We start from the raw sequence: 24793 nt of genomic DNA, 5'->3' as shown, positions 1-24793 counted from the left end.
CAAGAAAAAAAGTCCAGCTGCTATCTTCTTTACTCTGTCCTGGAAAGTCTGACAAATCATATCCCATTCAACAAATAGTATTGGTGCCACTCTGTTCCAGGCACTATCTGACACAAGCAAAGACCCCTGCTTACACATGAGTCACCTGCACCAGCATTTTTAGAGTGTTGGGTGCTGTCACACACCGGGTATTTCTGACAGTATTTTTTCCCACTCTCTTACCACGTCCTTAAATGACTCTAGCAATGACAGCTCCCCTTGAGCTGTTCGTGGGTTCTCCTACCCTGCAATTTGAGATTGCCAGGTATCCTAACTTTGCATAGACCTCCCCAAGCCCTGCTTGCTGGCAGAATGTGTTGGGGGTGAATCAACCAGAAAAAGCTGCCTCATTTTTTCCCCTCTTACTTTGAGTAATTAATTTTGTATTTCTGAGTATCCCTGGAACTCAAATTAAAAGCAGTATTTTAGGGGTGCCTGGGTGGCTCGGACGGTTATGCATCTGACTCTTCATTTTGGCTCAGGTCATGGTCTCAGGGTCCTAGGATCGAGCCCTGAGTCTGGCTCTGTGCCCTGAATGAATAGAGTCCGCTTGTCCTTCTCCCTCTGCTCCTCCCCTGGCTCTCTCAATCTCTCTGTCTCTCTCTTAAATAAATAAATATATAAAATCTTAAAAAAGAAAAAAGAGCAGTACTTTGGTACTGTTGAGGTTCCAATTTATTAATGTTTGAAATTGTTACTATTTACTGAAAATTTGAATAGGTACTGGTTCTTTCTGGGTGAATACAGGTACGCCTGCTGGTAGCTGGGTTCTTTAGGTGACACAAAGGTGAACAAGATAGGGTCAGATGCTACTATGGTCATTTTGCTTCTTTGACTTGTAATTGGTATGCTTGCAGGGATACAAAGGCCTGAGAAACCAGTGTAGGCCTGCCATTTGCAGTGGAATGTAATGGAATTTGCCTTTGTACCAGAGTTGATTCGGGGCTCCTTATACTTCGTGTATTTTGAACCAAGTCCTGATTCAAATGTAGCCTTTTATATTAATGGTCTTGTGGGAATGTTAAAAAATGCATGGCCAAACCTCTTTACCACTATTGGCAAAAGAACTAAGGCTGTGAACCCCTTGTTCCTTGAAGGAAGTTAAGATGTGCTAATGATGCTCTTTGTCCTCTGAACAGCAGTGGGAATATTTGGGGTAAATCAGGCAAAGATGAAGACCTGGCATCTTTCTGGATTCTTGGATCCCAGACCTTCTAGTCACCTTTTTCTGTCTGTATACGGCAACAGTTTATGAAATGTGCTAAGCAACAGCATGTTTATGCTTAGTTATTGGAGGTGGAGTATCTCTTATGCTCAAGTAGACTTAAATTGTGACTGTAGGCTATTTTTTCTATGCAGTGGTTAATTTTTTTAAGTTATTATTTATTCATGAGAGACACACACAGAGAGGCAGAGACATAGGCAGAAGGAGCAACAGACTCTCTGTGGGGAGTCTGATGTGGAACTGGATCCCAGGATCCCCGGATCATGACCTGAGCCAAAGGCAGACACTCAACCGCTGAGCCACCCAGGTGCTCCTTATGCACTGGTTTAATTCCCTTTTGAGTTAAACCGCAAAGCACCTCAGGTTTCTTTGAATTGCCATCACTGACCTCTGTTCTTTGGTTTCGATGGCATCTGTATTGGTGAAATATTTTGCATTCTCTTTCATTCGAGACCACAGTCAACTAGTTGAATTAGGTCCACATACTTTCCTTGGGGGAAGCCACAATCATGGGAGAGAGGAGCTGTCCTGCCCACACCGGAGGCTGAGTGGGTCACAGAGCCAGGCTTCAGATTTTAGGGCTGCTGATCTCGGCGGGGGGGCGCTTACTACACTGCACTGTGTTATCACATAGGATCTTGGAGATGAAGCAGAGATTTGTGGGCAGAGAAGGAAAGGGCAGCCCACCGTACGGTTAGATGCCTGGTTATGCAACTCTTAGGGCCCCAGATGGGCTCCCAGGACATCTTAAAATTGGTGTAGCACATGCAGGATCCTTGGAATGAACACTTTAGTGCTTACATGCTTCTCTCTCTGGTTGAATTTTTCAAATCTTGTGTGACTCCTTGAAAGTTGTACCTGGGCACGTGGCAGCCTAGAGGGTTTGCAATTTTTTCCAGATCAGATGATTATGCTGACCAGTCCTCACCATGAGTGACTTCCGGATCCAGAGAGTATCCTTAATGGTTTTACAAGATGGTTATGTGTCTGAATATTTACATTTAAGGCCATGCTGCTGACGTGATTCTGGAGGGGCCCATTGTGTGGCTTACCTAGTGCATGTCCTCACCTGGCGTGTGGACCAGGATCTCTTGGCTGAGGGGATTGTGAAGCTTTGTAGCAAACCTGAATGTTCTGCTTCCGCCTGCCCTGTGGGGCAGGAATTTCTGCCTCTCTGTGCCGTGGGCTCTCTGCTCCTTGTGAGGGCAGTGTCTCTTTTTTAAATACTAAAGCCACAATCACAGTAACTTCAGAGGAACAGCTCTGGCCTCCTCTCCTGCCTTAACTGGAGATTTTGCAAATGTGTACAGCTTTCTAGATGCTTCCCACCTCCTTACTTTTCAAATATTTTCAAAAGTCTGGGAAGTGATTAGAAGGAGTCTTGCCAAATTAGGAATCTATGAGGTGGAGCATAACACACTATGAAAGTGATTATTGCAAATAGGAAAATAAATGGAGCATTTTTAGAAATTCACCTTAAACCACAGCAGTTTCTCGTAGTTGTACATGAGAGTGTGTTCAGAACCAATGTGATAGGTGGTATTGGCTGGCCAGCTTTTCTATTTCTTCTCCTCCTGATAACCTTTTGAACTATTTCATGGAGTTGATCATGACAATTATTATCTTTCTCTCTCTTTTTTTTTTTTTTTTTTTTGTAGCTGGGAAGGTGTCAGGGCATGAAGGACAAATAATTGCATGGTGTCAGAGTCAGAAATAGAATGAGTTCTGAGCCATGACTACAGGCTGGTCCTCCCCCACTCCTGGGGCTCACTGCTGCTGCTTACCTGGGGCCTCCTTGTCCCACCCCACAGGACATAGGCCAGGGTCGATGCGGCGAGCCCCTTGATGCCTTTCCTCACTGAGGAAAGCAAGCTATAGACAGTCTCAAAATCACAGAACATTCTCACGGTGCCCCCAAACTGTTTTGGATCTGACAGACAATGCTGTGTTGTAATTGGCAGGCTTGAAAGCTAAGAGCTGCTGCAGACCTTACTTCCACCACTCCCACCCTGAGCTTCATGCTGTGCCTCTGCCCAAATGTCCCAGCCCTCAGCAGGCCCTGTTCTATTTCTTTTCTTTTCTTTTCTTTTCTTTTCTTTTCTTTTCTTTTCTTTTCTTTTCTTTTCTTTTCTTTTCTTTTCTTTCTTCTTTTCTTTTCTTTTCTTTTCTTTTCTTTCTTCTTTCTTTCTTTCTTTCTTTCTTTCTTTCTTCTTTCTTTCTTTTTTTTTTAATTTTTTTAATTTTTTATTTATGATAGGCACACAGTGAGAGAGAGAGAGAGAGGCAGAGACACAGGCAGAGGGAGAAGCAGGCTCCATGCACCGGGAGTCCGATGTGGGATTCGATCCCGGGTCTCCAGGATCACGCCCTGGGCCAAAGGCAGGCGCTAAACCGCTGCACCACCCAGGGATCCCCTTTCTTTTTTTTTTTTTTTAAGATTTTATTTATCCATAAGAGACACACACAGAGGCAGAGACATAGGCAGAGGGAGAAGCAGGCTCCATTCAGGGAGCCCGATGCAGGACTCGATCCCAGGACCCCAGGATCACACCCTGAGCCAAAGGCAGATGCTCAACCACTGAGCCACCCAGGTGTAGTGGGCCCTGTTCTACTTCATTAAGAAAAACCCCATAAGTTTTTCTGAGTACCCATTTCAGGAAATGTGATCTGAAATTAGTATCTTATGTCATTATTATCAGAAGGAAAGCTAGTTTTAAAAAGTAGAAAGGAAATTTATAGATGTTGTCTTGCCATATTTTTGTTTGAAGAAAATAGAATAGTGAATTGAACAGTTTAGTCTTACAGGAGACAGACCAGGCTTAGAACCTTATTGCTGAAAGAATTAATAATTATCATGAAATGGACTCAGATTGAGTGTCAGACTCAAAATTGATTTTTTTTTTCTTTATCTGGGCAATAATCTCTTCCAGGTAGAGGTATGAACTTGTGTTATGTAAATAACCACAGTTATTACTCATTTTGATTAAATGACCTTTTTCCCTTCTCACTGTGGAAAAGTCCACAATGTAGGCTGTTATGTCTATAGGCTTAATTAACCTTGTATATCATTCAGTAACACAGGCTTATCTCAATATGCCAATAAGGACATGGTGCTTTTTTTGCCATTAAGCATGCTGTGCTAATTGTCCTAGATTTGACTTAGAGAAAGAAAATAGTCTTATGGTTCTTGTGAACTAGGGACTTTGCCAGTAAGTTCTCCAGGAAAAAAGGAATGGACTCACCTGCCAGTGTACAAGACTAACAGTCCTTGCTAACGATACCCCTGGGAAACTCCTCCAGCTGGTATTGTTGTCAACTCCCATGTTTTGGGTGTTGAGGAATGTTTTCTGGGCCTCTAGATTATGTTCAGGAATATAATGGAGGAGGGACTGTGGATAGCTTGAGCATCCTTCAGACTTCTGCATGAAAACATAATACTACAAGCCACAGAAACACAGCCTTTACCTCCTTTGTATCCTGTTGCTTGCAGAGTTGCAGTGCCATGGCCAGGGCAGGGAGACCAGTCTGTGCCCATAGGACCAGCATCCTGGCCAGTGCCTCAGGGGTTGTGATTCCTTGTTTCAGGAAGAGGCACTGACATTTGCTCTTGTCGTCTGAGGAATATACATGTAGAGACCACGCCTTCCACTGCCTTTCCATCTTTTCTCGCATGTCCTGAACATCCTTTCCCTTAGCTTTCTTGTGAGCTTCTTTGGAAGGTGATAAGAACTACAAATATCAGCCTTTCTCTTCTGGAAGTACACCTCTTCCTTGACTTATGATGGGGTTACATCTGGATAACCACATTGTAAGTTAAAAATATCTTAAGTCAGAAACACATTCAGGACACATAACCTACCGAACATTATAGCTCAGCCCAGCCCACCTACGTGCTCAGAACACTTATGTTCATCTGCAGTTGAGCAAGAGCATCTAACACAAACCTAGTTTTATCACAAAGTGTTGTCTATCTCGTGATTGAATAATACTGTGCCAAAAGTGGAAAACAGAAGGCCTGTGTATGGGTGCAGAATATTGGTAAAGAGTGTCGATTGTTCTCCCTTATGATCCCACAGCTGCCTGGGAGCTGCTGCTCCTGCCTGGCATCACAAGAAGGGATCGTACCCTGTGCTCACCTGGGAAAAGATACACATTCAGAATTTCAAGTATGGTTTCTACTGAATGTGAGTGGCTTTCCCACCGTTGTGAAGTTAAAAAATTGTTAAGTCCAACTAGGATCATCTGTACATGGATCTGTGGCGTCCCATCTTGGTTCTCTTCGTATGGCTCTGAAAGGTTTTTTGTTTTTTGCAGCCCCTATTTTCGAGCTGCAGAAAGCACTGGGTTTTATCCCTAGGTGTAGAGGAGCAGAGAGTGAGGTGTTCTTCAGGAGAGAGGTAGAGGAAGCAGGAGGGGAGGTTGGAGAACTTTATGTGTGACTGAGCAGCTTCTGGGTTGAGCCATGGCTTGTGGACCCTGTGGCCTCTTTCCTTGGTGGGCTGCATCTGGTTCACAGAGCACCATTTCTCTTAAGAAAAAACATCTGGTTTGGTAGTCTGGTTTGACCCAAGGAGCCTGCCCCTAAAGCCATGAGGACCTACTTCCATTCCGTGTTCACCCTTTAAGATTTAGTTCCCATGGACTTTAAAGGTGCATATTATTCTCAAGTAGCAAGACCAGCCACAAAGAAGCCTTCAGGTAAAATGTTTTGCTTTTGCCCTCATTGCTTTGTCTCCTCCACAATTAGCAGGCTTTTCACAGAAACCCCAGATGATTGAAACGCATAAGAGCACTCTCCATAGGCCATGGTAATTAACACTGTAAATAGAATGAAAATTAAACATTCCAATAAAGTTTAAAATTCCTCTTCAGAGTGCACTGGCTTCTTTGCAAGCTATTATCCTAGAGCTGTTGGGGTCTTTTTTCTTAAGTTGGTTAGTTACTACCTTCATTGGCTCTTAGGAGCACTCTTTAAAGATAGGAACACTTCATTAGACTTAACTAAATAAATTGACTTTTTAGATTAAATTCATTCTCTGGATTTGCACAAAGGAATAATCACCCATGGTGAATTACCTTCACTGTGCAAATACCTATAAAAAGGTAGTATCAAACAGACTTCCCCTGTATTTCCTAAGGGGGTCAGGAAGCTTGTATTGATCTCACAAGCAGCTTTGGGGTTATATCCAGAAGTGTTCTGATACTTTTATTATGAAGGGACTTAAGTAACATGGTAACAGGATAAGATAGTTTGTACTAGCAGTAGTTGCTCATTTTAAAGTAGAATCTAAATAAAAGTGACTCTACACATATTTTATACCATTATTTTTGTCAATTCCATTTTTAAAAGTCACAACCTGTTTTCTTATGCCTTTCCCAAAAGTTTAGGTATATAATTAGTCTTAGTATTGTCAATTAAAAAAAATGTTTAAAGTAGTTTTGCTTGCTGAAAACGGGGCCTAACTTGTATTTTACTGAAAGATAACAGTCTAGAAACAACCTAAATGTCCATCCACAGGGAGCTAGTCACATAAAACGTGGTATCTGCACTACAGCAGAATACTATGCGGCCATAAAACGGAAAGATCTGTACTGATACGAAATGACCTCTAGGTTATATTTTTTTAAATGGCTAAAAAAAAAAAGAAAAAAATCCAGGTGCAGAACTGTGTATACTCTGATATATATTAGAGGACAAAAAAAGACGTGTGTATCTGTGTGTGTATATATGTATCGAAGATCCTTGAAGAGATAATATACAAAACTGAATGTGTTCCCTCTGGGGAAAGGAACTGGGTACCTGGGAATAAGAAGAGATGGACACTTTTCACTTTTTATTTTGTGGCACTTGAATTTTGAGCTACGGAAACACATTACCTATTCAAAAAGTAAATAGATAAAATTAATATTGAAATGAATAAGTGACAGACTCTTTGTAACAATCTTAGCTTCAAACACCAAAGTTTGAATATCTCGAGCAGCTCTGTCCCATAGAGCTTTCCGTGATGATAGAAATGTTCAGTATGGGCCCTGTCCAGCTCAGTAGCGGCAGCCACAGAGAGCTTTTGAGCACTTAAAATGTGGCTTATGCAGCTGAGGAACTAAAATTTTAAATTTTCTTTAATTTTAGTTAATTTACACTTCAATAGCCACACATGGCTAGTGGCTACCATATCATTTGGGGGTATATATACCAGAGTATATGGTTTCGAGTGTCTGCTCTGTTTAGAATGGACTAAAATTTAGAGGTGTTTTAGGAGAAATAATTATTCCTTTAGGCCCTCAGAATAAAATGAATTATCGTTATGTCCAAGAAAATGCCTCCATTCTCTTTTTGCCATCAAACTTAATGCCATCGCATATTTATTGAAATAAGTGACTGCTAGTCAGAGTTGAAAAATCTTCATTTTTTAGGAACATAATTTTTTATGGAAACTCTTTTTGTGGCCTTGCATGGAAGCTGTCTATTTTTTTAGGGATTTGTTTTCTCCTCTCTAACACGGACCCTATTTGTGTATCTCCTCGCAGAGTAACATGCTGGGGACTTTGTTCTTGAGCCCCACAGCTGTTGTGACACAAGGGGACAGTTTGCATGCTTAGCCAGCAGCTGCCAGAAGCCCTTCTAAAATGGTTTTGGCAGGAAATAGTACACAAGTGGAAGCCAAATTAAAAGCAGCTTGAAAAATAAACAGAATGACTTTGGATGCCACTTAATACATAGTCCATTTTTCCACTGAAGTTTGTCTTCATAATTTGTTAACATGTAAGCCATGTTAACATGGAAAGTCCATGGCAGGACTGTTTCTAATTGTCTTTGAAATCCAGGGTCTAAAAAAAAAAAAAAAAAAAAAAAAAAATTCCAGGGTCTAGCCCAGGGCCTGGCATATGCCAGTATGAGGTCATTATTACTATTATTATTATTATCATTATTTCTAATGATCGACTATCTGCAAATTGGTTTAATTGATTTAGTTACTAGCTTAACACTGTTGTGCGCTCAGGATAAACTAAGATGTAGATAATTAGTGGTTTTGGGTCCCTCATCTCTTTGCCTTTCTACTACACAAAACCACCCACCCTCTGCTCTACAGTAAGACATTATGAACATTATTTAAACATTATTTATCCATTCTGCACACAAGCTTATTTTTGTTGTATGCAGGGAAGAAACACACTCTTACTGTGTTTCCTGTAAAGCAGGAAATTTTCAGAAGGTGAAGGCATAGGTGTGAACATAGTACTTTTTTAAAGTGAAGGCAGAAATCTCTCAGGGTGGTTATATTAAATAAATATGTGGGTTTTTGTTTTGTTTTTTGGGTTTTTTTTTTTTTTTGGCCCCTAAAGGGAAAACTACTAAAATCTTACTTTTAGGCCTCAAGTCATTCTTTCCACAAAATTCAGTCTGCTTGCTCTAGAAGACCTAAGGAACTCCAACCTCTTAGCCCCCAGAATATGTATGATGTTGAGTGTTGTGTGTGTGGAGGTTGGGGTGGGGGGGGGGCGGGTGGCTGATGGCTGCTGGGGCTGTGCCAAGCAGTGTTTGGTTCTTGTTGCAGACCTTCACTGCCTGGTGTAATTCCCACCTAAGGAAAGCTGGCACCCAGATTGAGAACATCGAGGAAGATTTCAGGAATGGCCTTAAGCTCATGCTGCTTCTGGAAGTCATCTCAGGTTGGTCTTGGGCATTGCATAGTTGTCCTACCTTGCCCTGCACGTCCGTGTGAGCTCTAGATACGCATCTATTTAGAGGTGGCTGGATCAGAAGTCCCTTTGAACCTGGCTGGGCAAGAACATGGTATTATTGGCAAAGAACACCTTTCCAAAGAGTAATCTGCCTTGAGTTGTTTTTCTACTCTGAAAAAGGAGTAAATTCTGTTTAAAATGGACTTATTAAAATAATGTTTGCACTGCCCATCTTGAAACAAGAGAAAAAAATCACATGTCTGCGACTACCCACCATGCTGCCCACTTGGCTCTTAGCACAGCGACTGCACCTCCCAGACATTGTCTTTCATGCAGAAAGCCAGTATACATGTTGGCATAACTCTGAAAACATGTGCTCAGATCCCAGAGGGGTTATGTTTTGCCCTGAACTTCAGTTGGCTGGTTTAGACTTTGGATGAGAGAAGGGATCACCCTCGGAGAAGTGTGACTGGGAGGATGATGGCAAGGCTGACCTAATCCATATATCTTCATAATCAGGTGTCTGCCATGAGTCCTGGCAGCCACTTCTGTGATTTGGACCAGGCTGTCATGACTTCCTCTAATAACTGGTCAACCACTCCAAAGGCTTCTGGGATACCACCCAGCTTTCGTCTGTACTCCTTTGTAAGTCAGCTTGGAGACCAAACCAGACTGTCCCAGCAGATCTGAAAAGCATATGGCTCCGCGCTGGTCCATTGGTCTTGAAAGTTTTTTTGGTTCTTGGCCCCTCTGTACTATGATTTACTGAAGCCAGAGACCCATCAGAAACAGTCACTTAACTATTTCCATTTAAGGAAGCATGGAGTCAGACTTTTGGCATCTCGATTCCGTGTCAGGGGGGTTACTTTCTCTTGTGTCTACGCTGTTCTTTCTTCATCCAACAGGGGAAAGGCTGCCCAAACCTGACCGAGGAAAAATGCGATTCCACAAAATTGCTAATGTCAACAAAGCCTTGGATTACATAGCCAGCAAAGGTGTGAAACTGGTGTCCATCGGGGCTGAAGGTAAATGAAGGGTGATGGGAATCACTCTGACTGTGACCCTGACCTCACCACAGTGGAGGGTAGCTGGGCCTTCTTCCCATCATTTCTCATGTTTGCGTCATGTCAGGCTTCTGGGAGGCTCGGGGTGCAGGGATGAGAACAAAAGACACTATGAATGGCAGACCAGGCTCTAGAATAAATTGTAAAGAATAGAGTCAGATATAATGCTGTCTTCTTCAAATGGATTACTCGGATGAGAAAGAGCTTAACCTTCCTGGAGACCCTTAAGAACTCCTTGATAGGAAGCAAGTAACATCTTCATTCTCTGGGAGATTGGGAGTCCTGGTGGGTTTGACAAGAGCTGAGACCTGTGAGGTGCTGGAAGGATCAGGATGAAAATGAGTGAAGCAAGGTGAAACCAAGTTCTCCATACTTGGTTACTTTGAACCTTGGCCTTTCCACTCTTTAAACTTCAGAAACTCTTGGGGTGTTTTCAGTGATCATGTGTTTGCAAGATTTGTGCTTATTATTAACTCAGAATTCACTTAAACCAGAGACATTTGGTTATGAATATTGTATAACCAGACCCACTGTGACACTTCTAAAAACATAAACTGGTCTTTGTATGTCTATGTATTTTTTCCAATAGCTCTGACGTAAAAACTTACGGGAAATGTACAAGTAACAGGAAAAATTTATGTCCTAATTATGTTATCTTTACACTAATTTGTTGTTTTTTCTTTTCTAAAGAAATTGTGGATGGCAATGTAAAGATGACACTGGGTATGATCTGGACCATTATCCTTCGCTTTGCTATTCAGGATATCTCAGTTGAAGGTAAAAGACATGGTTGAAAATCTGATTGTATTATGATACTTAGAGGGATTTATAAATCGAGTTTTTTTTTTTTAATTTTATTTATTTATTCATGACAGACAGAGTGAGAGAAAGGCAGAGACACAAGCAGAGGGAGAAGCAGACTCCCTGCAGGGAGACTGATGTGGGACTCAATCCCGGATCTCCAGGATCACGCCCTGGGCCAAAGGCAGGCACTAAACCACTGAGCCACCCAGGGATCCCCTGTAAATTGAGTTTCTAAAGTAAAATTTAAATAGGGTTTTGTGAAATTGAACAGTCATTTACATGATTTAATGAAAGCTATGGGAGTTGGGTTTTCACAGATTTTATATTTGTATGGGAAAGACCCCAGCCATACTGTTTCATTCATGGGGGTGGAATCGTTTTGGAAAGATGAGCACATGTTCAGAACAGAAGTTGGTTTTTAAAATGAGCGGTTTTTTTGAGCTTTTAATTGCTTATTATACCAGTAGGTTCCCAACTATAACAGTTCTGTAGACTCAAAGTTGGAACATTTTTTTTTCCAGGTGCAAAAAAACAATCAGTTGAAATCTGAGTTCATTCATTCACCCTCCCATCTCCTTCCCTCTCTCCCTCCCTCCCTACCTTCCTTTCTTCTCTGTCTCTATCTCTTTTGATCTGTTAATAAAATCTCTATTGTTTTTGTATCTTTTGGCCTAACAACTGTTCTGTCACTATAATAGAATCATAGTCCTTGGCACTGCCACTGAAGATGAAAATCTTTAGTCTTTTACGCCTACTGTACTCCTAAATATTTTGATAAATTCAGCACTGTTGAAAAGTGTCAAATTGACATTCTTAAAATTAGATCTTTGCCAATTTAGCCCTCAAATCACAAAATGTATAGCTGTAGGACTCTTTAAAGGCAGTCTGAATTGTCCAACCAGTCAGCATCTTATCTGTACCTTTGCACCACCTAACAGGTAACTGGGTACTGAATGGTGAGGTATTGGGCAGGTGTTGTATATAAATCTGCCCAGAGTATGGAGTACCCCTTGATGCTAGTCATTTTAAGTAATGTTACCAACAAATATTAAAAAACAATAATTTATCTACTGTTGGGTCAGATTGCATGAAGCCTACAGTATTTACCCATAAGGGACTTTCTGACCCACTTAGACTATTCCCTTCTGGCACAGAAGCCACATTTGTGTCATCTAAAAATCCAAGTTAGATATAATGATATTAAAATCTCAATAATTCAGGCTCAGAAATGACAGCCAGCTTGAACTAATAAACAGTATGAAATTGAAAACTTTCATGACAGTGTACTTTTATTAAAGTACATTCATTTCACTCTAGTGAAAATAACAAGATGCTTCTTAAAAGTTCTTGCTTTATTAAAGGAAAAACAGTAATTTGTAATGATTTTACCAATTTTATAAACTTCCAAGTTTACATATTTAAACAGTTGAGTCCACCTTAAAGAACAAATACTATTTGTAAAAATCCTGTTCACGCTGTTGCATTTGCTAGACTAGTGAATCCTTTTCCCACAAATATTACAGAGGTGAACTTGACCTCAGGTTTTTTCTGATTGGTTACAAAATTTAAGTTAGTGATAATATTAATTTAGAACTAACTTCTGTTTCAAGCGCAGCTGTGAGTGGTATTATCCATTATTCATTTTCCCTAAAATGATTATTAATGTGCCCAAAATAAGATAATCAAGTCACAATATTTTATGAAATACCACAATAAAAGTTACATTAATCTGCTTTCAAAAAGACTAAGAAATTAAACATTCAAAAGTGGAAATTTGATTAGCAAAGTACTAGATCTCTTCTAAGTAGATGTCTTTCAGGAAGTAGTTGGTTAACTTACATTTTTATTTTATTTATTTTACTTTTTTGGAATTATTTCTTAACAACCTCACTTTATTTCTGGAAGTCTATAGAAAAATGACCTTAGTTTGTTTTAATAATGTGTATCATGTGGAAAAAGACATTGTTATTATGATTGAATTCTTTGAGGAGCCAATCTCCTTCAACAGAATGATGGATTTCTTCCAGGAATTAAAATGAGAGATTAATATGCCTGCTAATGAGGGTGGTCCCGATGTGTGCAGGTGGGGTTCCTTGGAGCATCCGGTGGGATTCTGTAATGAAATGATAAATGGCACTACCTGTTTTAGGATATGCTTTTCATACCCACGACCAGGGTTTTGTGTGTGGATGTATGTGTGCATGCACCAAATGGCCGAGTTCCAGATTTAATCTATCCTTACGGAGACTGGGGTATACCACAGCCAGGTACCTAGTAGGCACAGCCTTGTTAGCCTGGTTAGGAAAGCCAAACATGGGCAAAGGGTGGGAAAGAGTCTGTTTTTTATTAGATTAACCAATTAAATGAGAATACTTTGATGTCTATCAGCTAAGAGCATCCAGTCATATTTAGAAAGAAATTAGGTGTTACTCAGTGACTCGCAAATTTAAACTCCAGTAGCAGTTATGAGATTTTATTGATCAACTTCACCTCTGTTTACCTTTCTAGCCTAAATTTCATTTAAACTTTAAAAAATGCAGTGTGTGGGGATCCCTGAGTGGCACAGCGGTTTAGTGCCTGCCTTTGGCCCAGGGCGTGATCCTGGAGACCCGGGATCGAATCCCACGTCGGGCTCCCTGCATGGAGCCTGCTTCTCCCTCTGCCTATGTCTCTGCCTCTCTCTGTCTCTCTGTGTGACTATCATGAATAAATAAATAAAAAAAATCTTTTTAAAAAATAAATAAAAAATAAAAAATGCAGTGTGTTCTTTCCTCCTGATGTATAATTTCTTACTGATTACATCAGTCAGGATGCCAAAGGCAGGCAGTTATGTACATGGCAGAAAAACAAGTTTTCCATTTTTGAAAACTTCTATCAGTTAATATTTGAATAAAGTATTAGAACTTTCAGTTGTTTTTCTTAATAAGGTTTTCTGGAGAAGAGACATGAATAGGAGTCATTCACCTAGTCCTATATCACATGAAAGTTTGGGAATCTGTTTATTTCAACTGGATTATGGGACACAGGGAAGTCTGACTAGAATGGACAATTTAGATAAATAATTACAGAATACTTTTTACAGAAAAAAAAATCAACTTTAAGCCCTTACTAAAATGGAAGACCAGGACCCATTGTTAGTCAAAAGTCCACACGTTTATAGGGTTTTTCTGAATTAACAATTACTTACAGGCAGGATCCTAGATTTGGGGAGTGGTTTGGAGGGGCTGTTTGGATGTGTATATACTTTGGGTCCAAGAAGCCAGTGCCAGAGGAGTATTAAGATGCTGTCTTGGTTGGCTTGGGCTGCTATAACAAAATACCGTAGACTGAGTGGCTTGAACAACAGAAATTTATTTTCTCATGTTTCTAGAGGCTGGAAGTCCAAGATCAGGGTGTCATTATGGTCAGCTTTTGATAAGGACCTTCATTTTGGCTTGTGGATGGCTGTCTTCTTGCTAGGTCCTACGTGGCAGAGGGAGAGGAAGAGTGTGCACTTCGGTGTCTCTTCTCAGAAGGGTACTAATCCCATCATGGGAGCCCCACCCTCATGACCTCATCTAACCATAATGGCCTAAATAAGGTTCCATCTCTAAATAAGGTCAGGGCTTTAACATAAGAATTCAGGGAAGTGGGGGAACACAAATATTCAGTCCATAACAGACATGCAGAAGATTTGTTGGGGGAAATGCCTGTGAAGAACCAGAAATGGCTGAGAGAGCCATCAGGCTAGTGCAGCTGGCCAACACTTGTGCTGAAGAAGGAACAGGAGGGCTGCAGGGAGAAGGGTCTTAATGGTGATGGGACCCTCAGACCCATTCAGCGAGGCTGATGGAGAGCCCTTAAGCCATGGTCGCTTCCAGAGGAGCCCTACATATGCAGAAATGGCCCAGCTCTAGTGCCCCCTCATACCCAGTCTTTGGAGCAGCATGAGGAGTTATGGCCTCTGGGGAATGCAGGGGTGCATCCAGCATGGAGCAGCTTGTCTTAAGCTTCCAGCAGCAGGACATCTGAGCTGCACATTGTCATGGTTACCGGGGGGGGGGGGGGGGGGGGGGGGGGAAGGGACTGTTGTTGTTTCTACTTGGTCAAAACCCAAGTGGCCAAACCTGAAAGACACTCATAAAAGCCTTTCAGTATTATAAAAATCACCACATAAGGGAGTAAATCTGAGACACACTGGCTTCTGTGAATTCCATTGACCTAAGAGCATAGTGAATCGAGTGACAGGTTAGTGAAGTCTTAACCCAGATTTTTTAGTTTCATGTAAACAAATGGTAAATCACCCATATCCCTCAAGTCTGCTTTTATTTATTTATTTTTAAAGATTTTATATATTTATGAGAGACATACAGAGAGAGGCAGAAACATAGGCAGAGGGAGAAGCAGGCTCCCTGTGGGGAGCCTGATGCGGAACTCGATCCCAGGATTCTGGGATCATGTCCTGAGCCAAAGGCAGACGCTCAATTACTGAGCCACCCAGGTGCCCTGAAGTCTGATTTTACATCCAGGATGCCATAACTTGCAGTTGCTCCTGCGTTGGCAGTGTCATCAGAAGTCAGTTCCTGGGAGCAGTGTCCTGCTCCTGCCCTTTGGCAGAGACCATGGGAAGAGATGATACATTTGGTTTTTGGCCCCCGGGGAGGTCTCTTTATAAAGTGACTAGGAGTTGGGTGCATGAAGTAGTGAGTATTTCTTCCATGTGGACACTTTTCTTTTTGGCCCTTATTACAGAAACCTCTGCGAAAGAAGGTCTGTTGCTTTGGTGTCAGAGGAAAACTGCCCCTTACAGAAATGTGAACATCCAGAACTTCCACACCAGGTGAGCAACCAGGGCTCTGGGATTCCTCTGTTATTACTGGAGTCCTCAGATGGCTGGAAGGTAGTGGTCACACACAAGTGTGTTCCAGCTTGTGTCTGAGAGGTGTTTTCTGATGCAGTGGAACCAAGGTTATAGAATCTCTGATGCTTAAGATCTCTCTGGGGAACCCATCTGATTAAGATTTGAGGTGCTGGTAAAACAGCATAGTATTGATAAGCACCCTAACACGTCCTCATAATTTGGGGATGTAGGAATGTGCCTCACTGTGGCCTTCACCTGGTGCTGGGGTGGGGGTGGGAGTGGCTGGTGTGGCTTCTCAGCGAGAAGGATGCCAAGGCAGAGTCTGCATGTTCCTCCGATGTCCTGTCTACACTGGGAAAGACAATGCATTGGCCAGTTTTGTGTGCTGGGATTTGAGAGAAGTAGAAAACACGTGTGTAACATGATGGCAACCTGCGTGAATGAAACCTAAATATACTCTGAGTGTGGTTTTGTCCTTGCTCCAGGGTTCCTCATCATGCAGGTTTTCTGTCATTATCATTTGTGAGGCAAAGAGTTGTCTGTATTTTCACCCTTTAGATGGTGGCTTACCCAGAAATATAAATGGGTCTCTAGCCATCATGGATAGTCAGCAAAATGGAGGGTGAGGATGAGCCACAAGGAAAAATGGGAGAGGTTCTTCTGGGTAGACAAATATTATAGAGTACATCCCAAGTACTAAGCCAGGTCTTGAGTGTACGAAGCTGGGAAAGAAAACGTCTCTGTTCCTATGACATGTTGTCTCGAGGATATAAGGAATCACGAAAGAGAAGGTAATCCTGCCAGTGTGAAAGTCAACCAGTTGCAGACCTGCCCGCTTCTCATTGACCTTCTTGCTGTACCTCCTTGGGCCCAAGATTGGCCCAAGCACATGAGCTGTGTAGCCCTGGGCTTTTGGGTTTCTTTCTTCCCCCTGACCCTTTGAGGAACAGAACCCCCACTCCCAGACCTCGTTGAACCCCTCGTCAGAACTGGCAAGCTCAAAGCCTGGGGCTTTCTAAAGAACAGTTGGCTTGAGTGTCTCTGGGGAAACAGACTGGGAATCCAGGTCCTCCTTGCTGAGTCCCTCGGGTGTTTACATGTCTTTGCCTTATTTAAAAACATGTAAAGAACCTTGTGAAGAAAGACACAGGAAGACCTGAGAGCTGATAGCGACTTTTTAAGTGTACTAAGGATCTTGGGGGGAGTGTGTTCTGGACATTTCAGGATAGATATCCTTGTGTCTATTGGGCAGACCCAATATAGGGTCCATTTTAGAGACTCCAGAGAGGGAGGAGGGGATCGGGACCAGGGAGGAAAGCAGAGATGGAGTAGAGGGGCCCAGAGACAGGGAGGAGTCCCAGGCAAAGGTAGGCCTGAAGTTGTAAATGAAGAGGAGTTCAGCAGACCCTAGAAAGATCCTGGAAAGAAGACTGATGTTTAAGGAAGTGATCAGAAGGTCACTGGGTCAGGGAGGAAGTGCATTAAGTCAGATAGCAGGACACTGTGTCCCAAATTTCAGTCCTTTGTCTGACCAAGGGCATGCCCTTGCTGCTACTTTCTCTCCATTATTAACATGTATTCCCTTTCTTCTCGACTGTTGTGCAGCTGGAAGGATGGCCTTGGACTCTGTGCGCTCATCCACAGACACCGGCCCGACCTCATTGACTACTCAAAGCTTAACAAGGTCATTCTGGGGGCCTGGCATGCAGTGTCCACCCTGCCCCTCAGCACATCATTCTGAAAATGAGCACATCAGCACTGAACTCACTCAAATACCAGCTGCCACTGGCCGAGGTTCCCAGCTAGCCTGGCACACCAGGCAGAAGGAAATGGCAGCCAGGAAAACACTTCTATTAATATTGAATTAGTTACTAATATTAAATAATTAGGGTGGGACAGGACCCAAGGCTAAGTTACCCTTCTGGCCCACATGTCGATTGGGCTTGATTTACAGTGAAGGTTTTTATTGATGTTTCTTAGAGATTTTACATTCCCAGATTGTAAACATGAGAAGGGGACATATATGGTTTTTAGGGGGAGAGAGAGGTTCAAATACTCTTAGCCTTCTTTTTAAATTCCCTTTACCTTCCTTGAAGGTTTTAGTTGCAGACATTTTTACTCAGAACTGATTAACTTACTTCTCACACAAGGGATACTTTATCATTATGTTGCTATCAATTGATGATATTAGTTGTAGCTTTAGCCAAGAGTTTTTGCGGGCACCTGGCTGGCTCAGTCAGAGGGCCATGTATCTCTTGAGTTTGAGCCCCACATTGGGTCAAGAGATAACTTAAAAAAATAAAAATCTTTTAAAAAGATTTTTTTTTAAAAAGGAAAGGTTTTGGTTTTGCTCTCTTTAGAAAATGCAACTTGAGGAAATTTTAATTCTCTCTGTAAGCTTAAGCTTCAGCGTGCTTAAGTTTCAAATAGTCTCAGAATTCTTTCTCTAAAACAGTAGTTTAGAAATGTAATCTATGACGGAAAAAAGTTGTTCACGCTCCTTCTCAATCCTGTGGTAGACAGTCTGTGCGGCCCTAGAAATAATGACATGTAAAGATTTAGGACTAAAAGTGTTGTCTGCCCCAAAAACATTCCTACAACTGATGATTCTAGCTGCTGCTGTGCTCAGCTGGCTGTTCACATTGAATTGCTGTGTTTTGGTGTGGAATCTGGCTGCATGCTGCCCTCACCTGTGTGATGTGCATGGTCGTTGGAGGAGGTCACTTTTGCCATTTTTTTAGTTGTCACCTGCTCATCACCTCACTTCCTAGCCTGTCTCTGATGACTACAAGGTAGCTCATCAAGAATTTACTTGTATGAAAAAAAAAAAAAAAAAAAAGAATTTACTTGTATGAAAAGATGAATCCTACAGTTCTGTAATGGAAAGTTGCCAGGGTTCCTCAACTTTTCAAAGCATACATGCTCTTATTCTGGAGTTATTTTGGAATGTCTCAAACATGGAGATGGTGTATATCTTTTCAGTGAATCTCTGTCTCATTTTCAAAATGAAGGGGTTGTTCTAGATCGAACTAGTTTCATTAGCATTTTATAATGGTTGATTTTTATTACAAATGGTCAACAGACCTGTGGCAATTGGCTAAGATGAGTGAGAAATGATGGTAATTATCAATAGCAGTTAATACTTATACAGCTCTAGATTAGATTCTGTTATGAATAAATACATATATTTATTGTGTATGTATCATATATTAATATGTATGTGACATAGGGATATATCACACACTTATATATGTATATTAGTCTATTCTAGTATGTATATTATATATTAATATGTATGTTACATATACATATTATTATGTGTATGTTACATATACATGTATATTCATTCAGTCTTGACAGTGCACAGTGAAATATAATGCAGTGATGAAGTAGGTATTGTTATTATCCCAGTAATGAAAGAAGTATGGGATTCAGAAATCTGCCCAAGGTCTCGTGGCCAGTAGCTGAGCCAAGGAAATACTTAATTGCCTCATTTTATCTCTCTCTGTTACAGTATAGATGAGATTCCCAGAGTCTCAGAATCAATCTATTTTTAATATTAAAATTTTTCTAATATATTTAAAACAGAAAGACTTTTGCTCAGCAATTTGGGCTTATAATTATATGCATAAAATATGCAGGTACACCTGACATTATCATATGGCTGCTTCTAATGGAATGCTTTGTTGAAACATTTACTTGAAAAAATGTATATTCTGTGAGGCCAGGAAGCTTGTTTGGATTTCTTCACTGAGCCCTCATGAGTGAAAGCCTGCACTTCTGAAATTGCTTCAGCGTATTAAAATGTACTTTCTGCAAAGGGCTGCAGTTTCTAAAATATTTAATATGGCTTTGATGTTAAAATTCATTGAAGCCATCCCTGGACTAACATTCCTTTTCTGATTGATCTATCTTTCCAATCCCCATCCCATTTCAGGTTTATAATGATCTCTGAAGTGGATCAAAACAAGAAATGTTAAATAAGTCTTTAAATTTTTCAGAATTTTGGTTAAATTTATTTTATTATAGCATATATATATTTGTATGTAAATATATATGTATATATTTAACCAATTTTACAGTGAAGATCAATGTAATCTTAAGAACAAAAGTTTCCTCCTACTTTTGATTTACAATTTTAGTCTTTGGCATCCTAGAAGCATAATTTTTGCTTTGTTGCCACCTTGTGACATTCTTTGGGGATCTAAAAGTTTCACCAACTGGCATGTTGCCTTCTCTTCACCCATCAATTTTCTTATATTCAAAACAAAAGCATTGTACTAAATATTCTCCATGATCACCTTCCAGATCTGGAAAAATGTAGGTTTCATGATTTCTTCTGGAATCATGAAATGTCAGTAGAGTTGAAAACAGCTCAGAGGTCTTGAGTGTTCTTTCCAGTCCACGAGAAAGTATCTGACAGCTTTACTCCTGTCTGCAAAGCAGTTGTCCTCTTAAACCTTGGGCTCACATTTTATGATTTGGATGGAGTGTGCATGGATTGTGTGGGGTTCATATCATTTTTGGTGTTTTTCTAAATGTTTGAAGCGATTGGGAAAAATTACTTGTACTGTTATGGTTACATGCATGGAAAGGTTGCCTCCTAAAAATGAGGTGTAATAAAACACATCATTCATAATTCCTTTCAAGAGACATTTTCAAAAACTGGCTGTGCTGTTTTTCATGCAGGATGACCCAATAGGAAATATTAACCTGGCCATGGAAATTGCAGAGAAGCACCTGGATATTCCCAAAATGCTGGATGCTGAAGGTGAGAGGAAAATCGTGTTTACCAACTTGTGCAAAGTCTGTGGCCTACACATGCTATGGCCATGCATGGGGATTTGTAAAACTTTATAGCCAAGTTACATCTGAAGTACTTAGGAATCTGAAGAAGTTTATGTCATTGGCCATGGGAGCATTAAGAGAATTTCATTTGCAGCTTGTTCATGAATTCTTTTTAAAAATCCTGCTAAAAACCACGCCAGCAAAACTCTAATGAAAGAACTTGGTAAAAGGTTCAGCTTTGGCAAAGAAATAGAATGCTTTGGTTTGTGATCTGCAAAGAAAAATTATTTTTATTTTTGTAACAACACACTGTTACCTTTCTTACCACATGGAGACAGTTTAGCAAATAAATCTTGTGAAATGCTCAGGACTCCACAAGGAAAAACATTCTTCCTTCCAAACAGTAATTATAGAATCAAAATACAGAATATGGAATGTTTAGCCAGCAGCACACCTCTCAAACGTCCATGTTTCATTTTGGGTCTAAATTAAATTTAGTTTAGTTAAATCTGGAAGAACTTCTAAACATTTTGCAGCTGAGCATCACTCATGCTGAGGACTAGTTTCAAATAACTTTTGTGCCCTCTATATGTAATAAATTTGTGTGGGTTATACCTATGGCACCTCATTGAAAGCACAGATATGTGGAAACCATCCATTCATTTCACTTGTTCATGATTCACTTGGCACTCAACAGACATATATGAGTGCCAGGTATGAGCAAGACCCTCTGCTAGGTACTTCAGGAGATAGTGAGATGTATAAGGTAGGGTCCTGGCCTCAAGGAACTTATGTTGCTGTGTTTGTAGTTAATACTTTTATTCCATAACAGTCCATATCTTCCCTTAATTGGCTTTATTAGGGAAAAGCAGAGAACTTGATTATAGCCAATTGTCAATCATCTGTTCCTCCTCATTTTTGGTGATTGTATTATAAATGATCATAAACTAGGTGTCTTGAAGCAACAGAAATTTATTCTCTTATGATTCTGTAGGCTCTAACTCTGAAACCAAGCTGTTGGCAGCACTATGCATCCTCCCAAGCCTGTAAAGCAGGTTCCTTCCTTGTCTCTTTCAGCTTCAGAAAGCCCCTCTCATTCCTTGGCTTATGGTAGCATCACTCTTCCGTCTGCATCTGTCTCTACATCTCTTTCTCTCTTTCTTACAAGGACATCAGTCATGCTAGATTAAGGATCCTGTGTACCCCAGCAGGACCTCATCTTCATTTGATTATATCTACAAAGACCTATTTGCAAATGAGATCAGATTCATAGGTACCAGGGCTGGGAGATAGGACTTCAGCAATATCTTTTTGAGGGACACTGTGCAACTCATATAACAGTTATCTTCAGAGTAGGATTCTCATTTTACCCATTCATTAATTTAACCATTTAACAAACATCTGTAGTATTGGGTGTTAACACTTGAATACACTCCTCCAAATCTGTTTATGCTTTGCAAAAACTCTTTAGAGAGAGAGAGTCAGTAAAATGATGTAATAGCAATATAGAATAGTTCCTTTTCCTTTTTGTCTGTCTTTTCTAAGCTAAGTTTTCATTTGTGTGGCATCTCCTTTGACCTTTCTGTAGAGTAAATAACTATCCAGAGTTTACCCACTCGAATTAATAGCTTGGATTCTAAAGAGAGGAGAAAACAGACCAACAGTAAATTAATGCCTCCCTAATACACTGCAGTTGAGGGTGAGTTCAGGGTCACCATCATTATTCCTCTGGCTTGCTGACATGCTTGCTAGCTGGTAGGTAGGTTTTCCCTTAGCCCCTGAGTCCTGGTCTGAGTGTGTGTCCATCTTGTGAATCCTTCTAGGCCAATGAGATGCACTGGTACTCCTTCATTTCCTCCTCCCTTGTGACACATTTTAGTCTATTTTCTTTTAAATGGTTCAGAACAATGTTTACATGTTAGAGTATTTTCTTTGTAATTTCCCACAGGAGTCTTCTGGCAGTCATGAGCTAGACTGGGGCACATTGTGATGGGGCACATTGTGATGGGACAATTTTAGTCTTTGGCATCCTAGAAGCATAATTTTTGCTTTGTAGCTACCTTGTGACATTCTTTGGGGATCTAGAAGTTTCACCAACTGGCATTTTTCCTTCTCTAAACATGAGTTTAGAATGGTCCCCTCTGCATGTGGCCCTTTGTATCCTCACTACAGTACCACGGGGCCTTGTCACCACCACAGCATTGTATTAGCATGTCCTTGCTGGAGCCATGTCCTGTGCTGGCGCCTCCTATCAGAACTCTCATCCCTCCCGCAAAGCCTTGCCTTCCCACCTGCTCCTGTTGACCTCACTTCCTGTCATGGTGTTGCGGCCTGGACCTTAAGTGGGGGTTGTCGAGTGGCTAGCTGGGCCACTCTCCCATGAGCTACTACCTATACTAAACACCAGGGAAACTTGTCCTCATTGTAACTGTCTGTCATGGTTTTAAAAGGTTCTGAAAGTTGTTTTCTCTTTTTTCCTCCACAAACCTTTCCTTAAGGTGAGCACTGGGCTTAGGTTCCTGGGTGTATACATTCTGTGTGGACTCGCAGAAGGGCTCTTTGTCGACCCCTGGGCCCTCCATATGTGCAACGATAGGAAGTCTCAGGGAATGTGCTGTTGCGTGCCTTCTGTGGGCTTCCAGAACTCTGATTCTGGCTGTGGATGTAACGTTCTTGCAGATTTAGGGCTCTTCTGTGCTAGCCATGGCCTTCTCTTGGGCAATTCTCAAAAATACAGATAGTAATGACTTTGTAGGTATGATTTCTTTGACTGGAGCCAAAGTTTTAACAACATAAGTGTGTGGCGGGTGAGGGGAGGAGACTCACGGCTTTGACTTCTCTGAGGCAGCACTTGGCAGAAGCCCGTGGGTACTAGAACATCCGAGCAGTTAACCTTCTTTTCTCCACACAGATTTAGTATACACTGCCAGACCCGATGAGAGAGCCATAATGACTTATGTTTCCTGTTACTATCATGCTTTTGCTGGTGCACAGAAGGTGAGGATGTAAAAAGAGTCACCACTCACCCTTCACCTTCTGTGTCTTTTTTTTTTTTTTTCAATTGTTTTTCTCTTTTTCCCGTCTCCTCTGCATAAGGAGACCTGTCTGGTTCTGAGGAGGAGGTCATTTGTCTTTTTTAGTCTAGTTTTCTTTGAAACTTACTTTCTGTCCATGCGATAGTATGCCGTTCGTGTTTGTTTTCCAGAAGATTCCATACTGTTACACAACCCCACATCCATTCTGGGCATACTCTCTGAAAACCCAATGACCAGGTTTCACCCATAGGAAATTACATGGTTATCTTTTTAACTTTATTTTATCCAGTGACCCAAATGAATTTAAAGTTTAAAAGCAGTTCAGCAAAGAGTGGTGTCACCAAGGTGGAAGAAGAAAAGGATGTGTGTTCACATGGTTCTTTGTTTCTTCCTGTTGCTTATTTTGGCAGCTAATACAAATGGTAGCAAGAGTCACAATAAGTACAAGCCCTGTATATCCTTCTCTTTAGATGTTTTATTAACCCTTGGTGGTTTTGTAAATGGCAAGGTAAGTACTCACAGAAGGTGTTAAAAGCCACATCCTCTCCAGTGAATTTTGTCCTCATGGGAGCCAGGACCATTCACGGAGCAGAAAGCCAATAGTTATGAAGGTGGGGGTGGGGAAATGGCAGGAGAGATGGGGCCACGGATAGATGCCCGTATTCCCAGCATCCTGCTAGGCTACCTATGTTGCTTAGAGCAACAGTGGCAGATGACCTGATCTGGTCAAAAGATGAGCAGATATGGGCCTCATGAGTCATTAGGAAGTGACCACAAGCCCTGAGAGAGCAGCACACAGTCCCCATATGAACCTCTTGACTGCACTTATAGAAGCACATCACAGGGTAGGGGAGGAAAAAGACCCTTGGCGAGTATGAGAAAAACATGTGGGTTCAAGCCATTCTGTTCACAAACAATGTCAGTTTGAGAGCCTTCTGGAGGCGTAGGGTTGTGGGCCCAAGAAACACACAGAAAACGGATCTGTGTAAACCAATCCGTTCTTCCCTTTGTTCACCCTGGTTTCTACTCTTCATCTGTGTGTGTGTTTGTTTCTGTGTTATTTTTTTCCCTCCCTTCAGACATTGTGAACACTCCTAAACCCGATGAAAGAGCTATCATGACATACGTTTCCTGCTTCTACCATGCGTTTGCGGGCGCGGAGCAGGTATTCAACACGTGTCGATTTGGGCTGCTGTGCTGCTCTTCTGCATTGGTTTTAGTTGTGTGTGCGTGCGCGTGCGCGTACCTGGGTGTGTGTTTGTGCGCTTCACATCTTACCTTGGAATCTTTCTAAGTGTTTCGTGATGACCTAATA

At 41.3% G+C, this 24793-nt stretch overlaps 1 protein-coding gene across 1 annotated transcript in view; it reads left to right on the top strand.

Moving 5' to 3' along the window:
- The window catches only part of ACTN2 (actinin alpha 2), a 66476-nt gene that overhangs the window by 18136 nt on the left and 23547 nt on the right, over window positions 1–24793 (top strand). The window contains exons 2-8 of the mRNA XM_038533826.1: window positions 8821–8935; window positions 9853–9972; window positions 10702–10788; window positions 15547–15634; window positions 17261–17339; window positions 20345–20426; window positions 24558–24643. Coding sequence (XP_038389754.1) covers window positions 8821–8935; window positions 9853–9972; window positions 10702–10788; window positions 15547–15634; window positions 17261–17339; window positions 20345–20426; window positions 24558–24643 — 657 coding nt within the window. The remainder of the gene's footprint in view (window positions 1–8820; window positions 8936–9852; window positions 9973–10701; window positions 10789–15546; window positions 15635–17260; window positions 17340–20344; window positions 20427–24557; window positions 24644–24793) is intronic.

This window comes from Canis lupus, chromosome 4 (genome assembly GCF_011100685.1).
Source record: "Canis lupus familiaris isolate Mischka breed German Shepherd chromosome 4, alternate assembly UU_Cfam_GSD_1.0, whole genome shotgun sequence".
Classification (NCBI taxonomy): Eukaryota; Metazoa; Chordata; class Mammalia; order Carnivora; family Canidae; genus Canis; species Canis lupus.
The sequence above is the reverse complement of the archived record's forward strand: the minus strand, read 5'-3'. Positions and strand labels throughout refer to the sequence as shown.